General features: G+C 38.1%; 1 protein-coding gene across 2 annotated transcripts; it reads right to left on the reverse strand.

The window, feature by feature from the left end:
• Positions 1–4,065: 4,065 nt before the first annotated feature.
• On the reverse strand, positions 4,066–6,415 carry LOC104593707 (NAC domain-containing protein 43-like). 2 transcript variants are annotated; one of them, XM_010253673.3, is made up of 3 exons: positions 5,856–6,415; positions 5,365–5,633; positions 4,066–5,216 (listed from the first exon to the last, which is right to left on the reverse strand). In XM_010253673.3, exons 1-3 carry the CDS (start codon positions 6,040–6,042, stop codon positions 4,452–4,454), a joined length of 1,221 nt encoding a protein of 406 aa, XP_010251975.1. In that variant the 5' UTR covers positions 6,043–6,415; the 3' UTR covers positions 4,066–4,451. The 2 variants fall into 2 exon arrangements, with proteins under 2 accessions (XP_010251975.1, XP_088757438.1); XM_088901312.1 differs by having other exon boundaries at positions 4,066–5,186; positions 5,856–6,409.
• Positions 6,416–14,008: the final 7,593 nt, after the last annotated feature.

The following is a 14,008-nucleotide window of genomic DNA, read 5'->3' on the forward strand; positions in this document are numbered from 1 at the left end:
TCCTTTTTTATGGATGGTGAGTCACATCCATCCATCTGAAAGGCATAAGGATGGTGATATATATTAAAAAATTACCTGCATATGGTTACATAGTCATTTTCAAAGGAGGACCTTTTGACTGTGGATGAGGGGTGTGCTCCCTTCATCACAAACAGGGTGTGCCCAGTTTCCAACTCTGGCTTCAAAGTTCAAACCACCGGTTTCCATTGCCTTTTGCCTCATCCATCACTGTAGTCTACCAACGTTATCACTATGCCCCTCTCAACCCTTGTTGCTACTAATTTTAGCGATGTGCGATCACGCACCGTGTCGTATAAAAGCAGGGTTGATCTAGTAATTCTATATATTTGGGTCTGTTGACATGTCTTAATCACTAACAGAACCTTCTTACCTTTCTCGGCTTTCTCTAGACAACTTTTGGTCCTGGATTCATGGCATGTTCTTATTGTTATTGACACTCATCGGGCTGTGTTTGGATGCATTGTGTTTGTGGCTCATCTCATCATCCAGTTGTTCAGTTGGTCACTCCTCTCCCATCCCCTTTGCTTTAGGAGCCACGGGTTCAAACAAGCGGGAGGGCATGCTCTCTAGCCTCACCAATATTGTGTTTGTCACCGGGCCCATAGGTGCATCCATTATCCATACCATCACTCACTAGTGACTACCAACCCTACTTCCATCAGCTACCAACACACAGTGCTAACAACGTCCCAATCAGTCATTGCAGTCCAGGGAAATATTTCTAATGGTAGATCTCTATCTCTATGTAAGGGTAAAATTTGGAACTGGATGAGGTTGGGTTGAATTTTTTTTTTTTTTTTAATTTTTAATTTTTAATAGGCCAAGGTTGGAAACTTCTTGTATAGGACACTTTATCCCATTCAGTTGGGTTGGAAACATCCATGATAACAATGTCGTGAGCAGTAAGTTCCAAAACAGCCCAGGTTATTTTTCCCAAACAGCCAAAATTTCTTTCCTATGCTTGCTTATGTATGGGGCCAAAGCCGCATCCGCATCATACATTGAATTCTTCCATTAATACGACATTGAAATTCCGGTAAAACTTGTATGTGAAAATTATACAATGTAGAAATGTGCAACAAAAATATACCATGAAAAATGTGAAACAAGCCAATAAAATCATTGAAGCCCACCAAGATGGGCCCTACCTAGACTTAGCTTTTATGCAAAATATTTTAATTTTTTTAGTATTACGACGACGGACTTGTTGTCATTTTCAAGACAGGAAGGAAGTGTTGCGATGGGAGTGAGAATGGGGATGGGTTGGGGGTTGGTTGGTATTGGTTCTGCTTTGGTTGGTCCTTGCTATAGTACTCATTGTCTGTTTTAAGGGTGGTTTGAGCTGTTGTTGTGCAGCTGCTTTGCATCCTTTCTCTCTCTTTTTTTTTTTTTTTATAAATGATTTATTTATTTTTTTTTTATCTTAAAAGAGAGAGAGAGAGAGAGAATGGGAATGTAGATAAGAGATGAAATGAATACCATACCATATTATTTCTGGTCATCATGAAATTCCTAGTTGAGAAGGTCCTCCACATGGAAAAAGAATATCTGTTTAATTCGAAGAGTTTTAAATAGTAAAAGGTAGAATTAGTGATTGAGATGGCTGGGCAAATGTGTCTGTCTAGCTAGTACTACATGGTGGTTATGCATGGAGCTTATTATGTGGGGTAGAGATTGAACATGGGCATTGGGCAACGCATATCAGGACCACTTATGTACGGCATGTCTACGTTGGCAATGCCATCCAGGTGGCCGAATTAACAAAGTCAAATTCCAAGATCTAGATGATTCCTTCTCTTATTACCTTCCTTAGTCTTATTGCTTGTATTTTTACTTTCTTGCTAATAACTTTTTCCTTGTTCTTGCTCAACTCTCAAATACAAAAGTGTGCTTCTTTGAGCAGGAAAAACAAAACCACACCAAAAGCACTTTCTAAACCAAACTATGGTAGTGTTCGATAACACTAAATTCTGATGTTTGAAAAGTCAAGAAGCTATTTTTTTAGGTTTGAAGTGTAAAAAATGCTTTCTCTATTTTTTAGAGCCTTTCAAAATAAATATATGATGAGTTTTTGTGTTGGAATGTTCTTTTAACATTTGATAAATACTTACTTTACTATTTTGCCCTTGGAAATAGGCTATTGGTGTGTTCTTCCTCTTCTTCTTTTCTTCAAACTCAAGCTACTGAACAGCTTCATCGTCTAGTAGCAAATGCCAAATGGAGAGACCCGATCGAATTGCTGGCGGCCCCTCATTCTTTCTCTCCCTTCCTCCTCTTCTTCTCTCTCCCTCTTTGCCATAGTTATCAACACCAAACTAGCAAAGATAACTTCCCTCTCTCTCTCTAGATCTCATAGTTTCCTTCTTCCCCTCTCTCTCTCTCTCTCTCTCCCTTCCAATGACTTGTTTGGCTTCTTCCTTCTCAATTGACAAAATACAGTAGAGTCACGGTTCCTCTTGTATCATTTGAGAGGAAAGAAATCAAACTAGGACTCGAATTGGGTTTAAAAGAAGGGGCAATATGGGTCATTTCGAAAATTTTAGGTGGCATTAAAGACATTGGCAAGGTTTTGGAACTCGTCTAACCGTGTTAAAGTGACTAGACCATGTCTTACCATTGGTAGACCTATTTTATATAATCAGTGCTTGTGTTCAAACGTAAACACAAACGGATTGTACATCCGTGTAAAGCAACTTTTTTAAACATTAGATGTTATCAAACACCACCTCACTATTGTTTTCAATACTCCATTACCCCAGCATAAAAGTAAATAAGATGATGTACCATATCATACAGCCAAAAGATAAATAAAAATAGAGCTTGCAATCATAGCAAACTTTGACTAAAACTTGAGCAAAACAAAGCTTGCATGAAAGATAAATATAGTATGATAGAAACTTTTGAAGGATGATGCATAGTATTTAGCACAAGTGTTAAGTATTCTTTTAATAAATGCACAAGACATTAGAACATTGATTTTCATTATTTACAATTATTAGTTTAATAAACACCAAATCGGGTGTATGCCTTTCATGATATTTTTTCCCAAAAGGTTCGTTGTTTTTTCTTCTAATACTTTAGCTAAAAAGTAGGTGAGGACGTTCTTGACTATTGTTCTCCCTATATATGAAGTTGGTATTTGAAAATTTCCGACAAAGTAAATGATGTATTAAATCCCATTACTTGACCATTTAAAAATTGTCTACTTTTATTTCGTTAATATACTTTCACCTTACCTTTTTAAATAAATAAAACTTGTATTTTGATGCATGGTGTTGTTCCTTCTAAGTATATATATATATTTGTGGATTGTTTTGGCCTTTCTCAAAAAAAAGTATGTATTTCAATTTCCTCCAAAGTTGATATTATTCGATTAAATTATTCAAAAAATTGCGAAGCCAACGATATTTTTCATCCATGCATTGTCCTTATTAAAAGGGATATTTTTGATAAATGCTTTACTTTTGTTCATTCTAAGTTGTATACCTTTAAGACGCCCAATCGGGTCATGTAAAGGCCGGCTTTATTTATTCATTGAGAATAATGAATTTTGGACGGATTTTCCAAATGGATGTAGGCACAAATTCATAATATTGGACCACGATAATTCTTATGTGTTCTTCTCTTTTTCTACGTTTCTTTCTTGTGGTTCATTTCTCACGATCATAACATATACAATATATTCTTTTAATTTACCCAATTTTGTATTAAATTCTACACTTGAAAAGTAATAAATAGCCTATCAAATTCTCTTGTGTGTTGTTTCCATCTCCTGTTCTATTAGTGGACATCACCTGCTTTAGAAGAAAAGTTGTCAAACAAAAAGATGATATTGTTTCTTTCAAGCAATTTTTATAGAATTATATCCAACTCGAACCCCTATTTTCTATTGTTTCTTTGCCAGTGTCAACGGTGTTGAAAATCCACTTCATTATTCAAGTATCTCAACTAGAAAAGGTTATTCCCTTTTTTCATTTGGGTTGCCATTCGGGTCGGACCAGAGACCAATCAATTAAGGACTAAGGAGAGGATGATCTACATCTATTTATTAATAAAATAATATAAGGCTTATTATGAGCTGCATGATACAGTAGTGAAGGATATGTGGCAACCCTTAACAACGTAAAAAGAAAACAAAGAAAGTTGGAACACAATTAATTACTGGTAGAAAGAGATTAGATTATCACACCACTCAAAAACCTGCTATATTTGTTGACAGCAGAGGTGAAACGAAAGGCATCGTGATCAAGTAAAGAAAATGGTTAACAGCTTGAACGATGCTACCCCCTCTTGGAAGCTGGAAGCCTGGAAATACCGATTCTTCGTCTTATTTAATATATATCTATATCTATCTATCCATCTATATGTTCATACGTAATCACAATGTCGTTGACTCCATGGGAACTCCTTTCCTGTGCGAAGATATTCTGTTAGGTGGAGGAGTTGGACACGTGGCAAAGTGGGTCCGACGACGAAGAACATGATCGAGTGAAGCTCCATAGATCAATTTCGTTGTTGTAATCCTGGGAGGTATGATATGACGATGATCTATGAATTGAGCCACGTAGTTGAGGTAGTTGAAGCTCATGATCAGGGGGTGAACAGAAGGCCATGTTGGAATCGTTGTCGAAGCATGATAGTTGCTTGCATGTTTCCGACTGACCGTTAAGCTGGGATGCGACCAGACGGTCCAGAGCAGCCCAGCCACTGAAGCCCTGGTTGGTGACGGATGGTTCCGACTGGGTGATCAATGGTAGGTCTTGTACATCGATGGGTTGATAACAGCCTGCCTGACTGGTACAAGCTTGAATCTGGTCGAGCCTTGTGCTATCCTTTCCGAGAAATGGAAGAATTGGGCTCTCCAATGCCGGAAGTTGCTGCTGGGATCTTTCGTGGAGACCATTGTTGACGGATACTTGGATCGGCTTGATACGGATGTTATTGTTTCTGCTGCTGCTGGTGTTAATACGGATGTTATTGTTTGTTTCGGTTTCTTGCTTGCAACTCCTTCCCATGTACTGAAGAATCTGGTCCAATGAACCATCGTTGCTCGTTTTTAGTATCTGGGTGTTCTCTTCGACTGTAACTGACGAATTCTTAGGGCTATCTAAACACTTGTGATGGTTTTTCTTCTTGAAAACACGGCAGACCACCCAACCCTCTTCCTGCGTAGTCTCACCCATCAGACCAGATGCCTGGATTGGATTGTGCAGTGATATTGTCATTGTCAAGAGAAGGAAAGGGATTACGACTTACGAGGCAATGAATCCAACACCATTTTAGATTCGCTTAGAGAGAGAGAGAGAGAGAGAGAGAGAGAGAAAGAGGAGGAAGAGGACTTACGTTTGTATCAATGGTGTGATCGTCCAGTCTATATTCATGCATGATCCAATCCGATTTCTGTCCATGTGGGGCTCGACCTTTATAGAAGACCAGTGTCTTCCTCATACCGATTCGCCTGAAACTGCTATAGATGACCTTATCACGGCCCGTCGCCTTCCAGAAACCGGCCGCCGTGGCACGGTTGGTTCGCGTCCCTGTCGGGTATTTCTTGTCTTTGTGACTGAAGAAGTACCAATCATTTTGAGGAGTGGATCCTATTCTGCATTTTTCTGTAAGAGTCCAAACTAAAGTCAATAAGACGTACGACGACCATCAGGGCCACCACAAAGAAATTCAGAGATGTAAAGCCGTTTAAAGATCAAAGAATGCTTGTCTGAAAAAGGATAAACGATAAAATTGGAACGATAGAGTGAAATTAGAGAATATGGAAAGAAAGAATACAAGCGGGGAAGAAAAGAAAATATAGTTCTGGAAAGATAAAGATAGAGGACCTTGTATATCCCATGGCTCGAGTTTATTCAGATCCACATCACGAATTACGTCCAAGTCGATCTTCTCGTAGGCTACTTTTTTCCTCAGGTAGTAGTGCAAGAGTTCTTCCTCTGTTGGATGAAACCGGAATCCCGGAGGAACCCGAGACTGACCATTTACCGATACACTCATTTCCTCGCCAGGCATTCGGATGAGAGGATTGATATGACCTCGAAACTTAAGACAGATCTACAACAGACAAATCCAAAGTGAAAGTAATGAAAGAGAAAATGGAACGATAATATGTTCGGACTTCCGAGATGCAGCCGGGGCCGAGCTTATCTTCTGACAAGTAGGGTTTGCCTTAAAACCGGTAGAAAGAAGAGGAGAAGAGGTTCTGAAGCAAAAGGGGAGAAATGATAGAAGTAATGAGGTGGGTGTGCCCATATAGCTAGGTGAATTATTTATATGTGTGGGAGACCACTACCAGAAGGAGTACATGAAGCTATGAAAGGTCGGGGGGATTCATGGAAGAGAGAGAGAGAGAGAAATGGTTGAGCTCGTGCGTAGTCTATGGTGTACTTTTAAGTTGGGTTAGTGTGCTTTTAGCCTTTTACTACTCGCCTAGGTGGGAGGTGGGCTTCGAGAAGGGCCACCCACCTAGCCCCAGAATGAGAAAGATCAGGCTAGTGGGTCCTGCAATTAGTAGAAGGGGTGGGCCCGCGAGGGAGTTAGAGCAATGGCAGTGAGAATGTGCGGGGGGCAAGCCTCCATCCTAACTACGACCCTCGACCTTAAAATCTTTGTGAAAACCACCTTTGAAACTACCGCTATCCCCAAAGAATCTCATTCAACCCGAGAGAGAGAGAGAGAGTAAATCCAAATACATCACTCGTGTAGCTTGTGCAACTACCGCAAGGACAAGAAGCCAAGAGAGAGATGATGGGGTCGGAGGCATTGCGCTTTCATGGCCCCATCCCTGAAGAAAAACATGATGCAATTGACATTGGACTTGAAGAGGTCCCCCTCCCAACTTTCTTTAATTTTGTCATAGTTTTTAATAATAATAATTGTTTCATTTAACATTGATGAATTCAACTATAATATTGAATGTTCAAAGCTCTTCCAATATCATGTGTCTTTTGGGCAGCATAGATTTTGCCAAGATTTAGAGGAGAGTTAAAGTTAGCACATTTTATTATGACAATAGGACCCAGAAGGTACCACTGGACTAAGACTGATGATGATCATTATTGTTGTCTGTGGATGGGTTCCATTTATTCTTTTGTAATTCTTTTCCATCGTAGAAAAATAAAAGTAATGTTTATTTACGTGTTGTAGGTTCTGGTAAGTTTGGAGAAACCCTTAGGCTGAAAACGCTGTCGTTATGTTATATATTAAAAATTATAACATGTAATATTTTTTAAGATAAACTCTTAGTTTAATGATCTATCATTGACTTGCAGAATTGGCGACAGTTTAATGATCTTAGTTTCTTACCAAAAAATATCATTGACGACAGTTCAATAGCTCTGTACAAATTAATTAACGGAGCCAAGTATTTAAAGGAGATTAAGACACTTGGACAGAATTGGCATTACATTGATAATGACATGACACGAGAATAACTACATTACATTACACAGAGTGTTGACTGCTTTGATGTAATCATGTAAGTAAATTCAAAGAAACCCACGTGAATTAATACCCATATACATGGGTTTTAATTTCCACTTAAAATTTCAAATGAAATTACCTTCACTTGTTCAGTTAATTAACGCGCTCTCACTGAATTTATTGGGTGGGTGAATGGCTACACAATGACAAAGGGACGATTGGAGGTAATCTTTTCCCAAACCCCAACTATCTTTCTCAATGGAAAGAGGGTTTCTTTCCTTAATTAAAAAATAGATTTTGGTGTAGGAAAGGGTTTGGGGATTTTGGGATTTTATGTATGGGCATAGCTAGCATACTGCCTCCCCTGATCTATATATTGTTGGAAAGCATATGAACTTATGTATTAGATCTTGATTGTAATAATATTTTAAATTTTATATGAATGATAATTGATACTTAGATATAATAAGAAACAATAAGAAATTAGATGCGAATTCAAAACCCAACACTCCAATCCAATCCACCTCACCTTTAAATGTGAAGAGGGTAGGGTCGGGGAGGGTTTGGATTCTAAAAATGCAACTCACTACGGCTTTTGTAGAGGATAAGGTTGGGAGGTCTAGGGAGGCAGGTAGGATCTACAATTTACAAAATCCTTCCCGAATCTACCCTGTTTCCATGCTTAGGTGAAGGTGATATTCGATCCCAAGCCTTCATCACAGCCAGCCAATGACATTAAGAACAAGCTAGCTCTATTACCTTCCTCACTGAATAATCCATGGGAAGTACTTTTACTTTGTCCACTGTTTAATGTCTGATCAATTTCAGACAACAAACAATTTTAAAGCCAATGAATGACAAGCACACTACCTAAGTTTGTTCAAACAAAACTGTTTCCAATGTTATCACTCATTCCCATTTTCTTTAACACCATGGCTGTACACATACAACAACAAATATTAGGATGTAAACATATCAGATCAGATTTGAATTGGGATATGTTCTTATCCAATCCAATAATATAAGTTTTATATTTGATCTGGTGATCTGGCTGATAACCAAATATGATCTGGTCCAATTTAATTACTCATAGGTCTAAAAAAATTAACAAATTATTAATAGGAAAAATCAAAACTATTTATACAAAGAAAAATATGAGCATTTTTTTTTAAACAGCATAAATAACATAAAAAAAATCAAATTACAAAAATCTGACTGAGGGTGATCCAAATTAAATCCAATTTTTAAACATATCTTAGTTTTTGATTCAATCCAACAAAAGGATATTCAAATCCAGAAAAAATAGGATTATATTTGAATTTGAATCACATTATGATCCGGTCCATTTGCGACCCTAACAAATATATTGTATCATCTTTTTAGAGATGTATCTTCTGTACATATTTGTCAACCTTAGCCCTTAAGCTTGTTTATCAGTAATTTGTTCCCAAAAACCCAAAAAAAATATTTTTTCTTGTTTGGATTTTTAATTGCACCATTAGATGAAAAACTAACACAAATTATTCAATGGCGAAAAGAAAAATTAACACACACACAATTGTTCAATTAAATTAGAATATATAAAGTAAAAGTTTAGTAATGAAATGAAAATAGCTTATTTTGCGCCAAGATAAATGAAAAAAACAAGGGGGTCGAATATAGCAATGTGTGTAGGCATGTATATGGACACATGCATATTGGAATGAATAACTAATCCTAGACGAAGATAATTTTTAAGATCAGTATGAAAGAAGCTAGCAGACCAAATCCAATGAAAAGTAAGAGAAGTAGCGGATCAGAATAGCAGATATGATGACCATAATCAAGCATGGAGGAGAGATTATTTTCCTTTGTCTAGTTTTTCGTTTCAGTGTTCCCACATAACTGGTCGGGAGAGAAGTAATTAGTATCGGCCATCGTCGGCTCTACTAAACTAGGTTGTGTTTGCTGGTACATTAATGTTTCTATGGGCTGAACAATACAAATTAGACATAGAACTGTTGGAAACAGCAATGGTACCCAGAAACAACCCTAGTGACATGGGCCACCACCTGCAATATTGTTTTCTTTGCCGAATGGTACCAAAAAAAACAGAAGTAGGAATTACTCTTTTCTTTGGGTTCTTCATACAAGGGACATATGTTTATGAAACGACACAATCTTCAAAATTAAGGACACATTTTTTGGATCATTCTTCTTGTTTCTTTCTTCTTTTTCTTGGACCAAATAGGCACTAGTCGGACATAACCTACCTATCCCATTTCTCAAAACATTTGCACATTCATATATACATCATATCTGTAGCAGTGTTGAAATTACGACAAATGGTCGTATTACTGCTCTCCAAATCTAAGTATTTGGAGATACCCATTTGATATAGTTTTGAGTGCCTAAGTATCACACTCTCCGGTTCCAGATTCCAGAACCACATACTGAATATGAGGCTGGGTTAGGATTAAGGTTGAGGTTATAACACATTAGGTTAGACAAACAGTAGACCTCAACCCAAGCCAATTTGGCCTCAGTTGCATCCAATTTAATTTCTACCAAAGTTCAAGTATTGACATGTATAAATCCATATTAATTGATACGTATCATTCCGGGACTCCTCCGATATACTCCTACAGTGGATGTATTGGAGGTCTGATCGATTCAAGGGGTAGGAGACCTAAACTGTCCCTCTAACCAGTTGCCATAACAAAAATAAAAAAAAGGCCTGAAACGCTGTATTGATTCACCCGATGTACCCATACTGACGTATCAGGCATACCGATATTTTGAATCTTGATTTCTACTACTACTTGAGGCTCAATGACTTATGTGGATCATAAGATTCAAAACATGGATAGAGGCTCAATGATCCGATTGGCCATAACATTCCTGATTAATTTTTCTCATCTTCTGCAATATTAGAGAATTGAAGGTTGTGTAGGGAAGCTCCCTACTTCACTCGAATTTTATATTCTTTTTAAGGTAATTAATATCGGTTAGGGTTTCTTGTCTTAGGGACCTGCTCTTTTCTGTCTCATGGAGGGATGTGATATGATCATATGATCGATATGAACTGGCCCTTGGATCTAGGAGAGAACTTTTTCCAAGTTTTCAATCCATCCTTCCACCTCCATCCACCTTGTGCCTCAATTGGGCACTTTATATTGGTGGCTACCGGCAACCCTTTTTTTTTTCACTATTTATTAAGAAATAGGGGAAAGGCTACCGATCATTATCCATTAGTTATTAGGGGGTGTATGTGGAGAGAGAGAATCTCATTCTTTGGCATGATTCGAAAATAGGGAAAAGGCTTTTAATATGTGCCTTCCTCGTTTTATTTTTCGTAAGGTTATGATATATACATACATATATATAAATATTTTATATATTAAGATTCAATGTAATTAACAAAATTAACTTGTGACTATATTATTATGATAATTATTTAATTTAAAGTCACCTGACGGAACGATATGAACAAGTAAACAACATCAATTATACAACCGAATGATTAAAAGAAGATGAATATATAATAATAGTGCAATATATAGAGTACTTGTAAAGGGTAAAATATTGTTGATGCCAACACCCCACCTCTCTGCTGCCTCGATCGAGATGGTGAATCCATCACCCAACAACCAAACCCCCCCCCCCCCATCTTTCTAAACTGTGATCATTTGTTTTCACTCAACCAAATACCAGGCCATCTGGTTTCACAATGAACCATCGATCATTTATTGATCAGTTGGTTAATCCAAACGTCCACCACCAGTAGAATAAACCATTGAAAAAGTAGATGGCGTAAGTATGGAGCATTGGATGAAAATCGCAAAACTCCAAAGTAGAACCCATCAATGATCAAACCATATATGTTAGAGAATTACAAAGCAAAGGCGTCCCTAGTATATTGCCCATATATAAAATTCTTTGTCTGTATTCCCAAAAACAAGCAGAATTTCCCGGTGGGGAACAACTGGTAGTAGTAGTAGTAGTTTTGACTTTTGTCAAAACAGATAGGTTGTTGGTATCAGCAGCAGCCAGCAATCAATTAATCCAGAAATCCATATCTTCTCTATCTCTATAAACGATGTAGCAGCTCTACATACATTATTCTGTTATGGGTTATTCGCTGCTCCTTCCAATTCCTTTTCCTAATCATGCATTTGGCCGACAATTGACTGAGCAACTAAATTTCTTTTTATTTTGCCTTTTTTTAATATTTTACCGACCTGCATCCACATCGACCACTTTAGTTGTAATTTGTGGTTGAGAGAATAAAAGGTGGAGGGAATTTTGCTTCTGTTAAATCAAGCAGTGTGTATGTATTTGGTTACCACTTATGATCTTTCACGAGTGACGATAGCTGAGGTGAGTAGGGTTGTTGTTGAATAAAGTGTCCCTGCAGTGACCAACGAGGGAGAGAGAAGAGAAGAGATTGCAATTAATTTTCAACTCCACATTATTTATGAACATCTCATCGAGTGTTTGTGAGAACTCTCAATCGAGACAAATAAAACAATGTATATATTTAATTTATGGGTGTGATCGTCGTGGAAGTTTGCATGGGAAGCAAATTTGAAAGTAACCCAAAAGAATGGAATTTGTTCTCAACCAATCTCCCCCCTTCTGTGGACACGTGGCCTTGCCTTCACGTCTAGACTCTCTAGACCACCATTGCGATAGTTCCGTAACTAACCCGGCTTTTCTTTGTTTTGATGATTTGATCTGTTATGTATTTACTACACCTCCTCCTCCTTTTCGTCTCTTTCCTCTTGTGCTGTCTTTTTTTATTTCTTCAGTAAAGTCTTTCTTGCCCTTTTCTGGCCTAATTCGCTAATGTTAAAAAATAAATAAATAAATCAAATTAATATGATGCCTTAAATTTTATTTAAAGAGTTGGTATATTTATTATGCATGTTTCTTTTTTGTCTTATGATTTTGTTCTCTCAGACAAGGTTTACTATGAGCATATGTAACAGGTCTACCCCTACAAAGCCATACCAAAATTTTGAATCCTACTCCCAATTTCCCTGTATACAAATATAGAAATACCCATCTTCTCCTATATGTGCTACTTTAGAGTTAAATTACTATGTTTTATTAAAAGCAGTCAATCTCCCAATTATGATGTGAAGAATAACATTAACTCCCACATGTCAAAGCCCAAACCACTGATGGGCTCAGCTGGATTCACATTCAATTCTTATTAGCGGCCTGCGTGAGACCAAAAGGAATCAATGAAAGTGAATATAGAATTTGAGAAATGATCACTATTGACTAATATTAATACTTTAATATAGACCAAAAGGAATCAATGGAGGAGAAGCTTTAAAGTGCATCTAAAAATACTGTTTTTAGAACGTTATTTGTCTCCACTCAGTTTCATTGATTTTGTTGTTGAGTTAAAGGTAAATTCGTTCCTAAGATACAACAGAGCCTTGGGCGAGAATTTGCAATCAATAAAGTTGAAGAATCTCCAAAAAAACCTTCTGTGAGACTGTAGGAGATCGGACTGAGAGAGAGAGAAAAGGTGGATTTCGAAAATGTGTGTTTTTGAATTATGATTTATGCTCCTTAAATAGTTTATGAAGAGTAGACATGTTCATGGGTCGGGTGGCCTAACGGGCTAACCTGACCCCCAGACGGGCTTGAACACGCAAATGAGCCCGTGGGCTTAACCTCGAGCCAAAAATCCTGGCCTGCAATAAATTCAAGCCGGGCTCAAGATTTGCCAAAATAGCCCGGCCCGAGCCCGACCCGACCCGACCTAGAGACTAAACCCAAAAACCCTAATATCCTAACCCTTCTCATTCATCTCTTTCCACATTTCCTGATAGCCGAATTGCCCAGTGCCAAACCACTCTTCTCTTCACATCCTCCTGACACTCTTAAGCAGCCGCAGAACTGGCGAACATTCACCGGTGCAACAACTCCGACAGACCGGCGGTGAGTCTTCTCTCTCTCTCTCTCTCTCTCTCTCACTCACTTCTTCTCTTTCAAATCTCAGAAACTGGCGGCAACGATGAGTCATCTCTCTCTCTCTCTCTCTCTCCCTCTCTCTCTCTCTCTCAGACGCGAACTCAGCACCGACGAACACAGTCACCGATGGTGAATTCTTTCTTCTGTTAGGTCGGGCTTCAGGCTTTTTATTAGGGCCGGGCTCGGGCTCGGGCTCGGGCTCGGGCTCGAGCTTAACAAAATCATGTTTATGAAGAGTAAAAGCCCAGCCCGATCCAGCCCATGAACAGGTCTAATGAAGAGGTATGAAGAAAAGGTAGGTGCTAATTCAGATAAGGCACCTTGAACAGTCACAATTTCAAACATTGTGACTGTTTAAAAGGTAGTTAACAGTTAATGACTGTTAGCTTTGAATTGTGCCTCTTGATCACACTCGATCGAATGGTGATTGTTGATCTCATCAACGGTCAGCATCACACCCGATCAAACACGTATGCATGCACGTTGCACGGTATCAAACCCCCATACTCTCCTCTACTATCTCTCATGTAATTGACCAATCAAAGTCATTGGATTTAATCTCTTATAAGATTAAAATCCAACGCTA

This window comes from Nelumbo nucifera, chromosome 3, assembly GCF_055504915.1.
Source record: "Nelumbo nucifera cultivar China Antique chromosome 3, China Antique-T2T, whole genome shotgun sequence".
Taxonomy (NCBI): Eukaryota; Viridiplantae; Streptophyta; class Magnoliopsida; order Proteales; family Nelumbonaceae; genus Nelumbo; species Nelumbo nucifera.

What these genes read in the sequence shown, in the direction of transcription:
- LOC104593707 (XM_010253673.3), bottom strand. Translation starts at nt 6,042, where the DNA reads ATGCCTGGCGAGGAAATGAGTGTATCGGTAAATGGTCAGTCTCGGGTT. An exon ending in CGAGCCATGGGATATACAAG is followed by an intron (nt 5,634 to 5,855) that starts GTCCTCTATCTT and finishes GGACTCTTACAG; the next exon opens with AAAAATGCAGAATAGGATCC. An exon ending in ATCACACCATTGATACAAAC is followed by an intron (nt 5,217 to 5,364) that starts GTAAGTCCTCTT and finishes AATCCAATCCAG; the next exon opens with GCATCTGGTCTGATGGGTGA.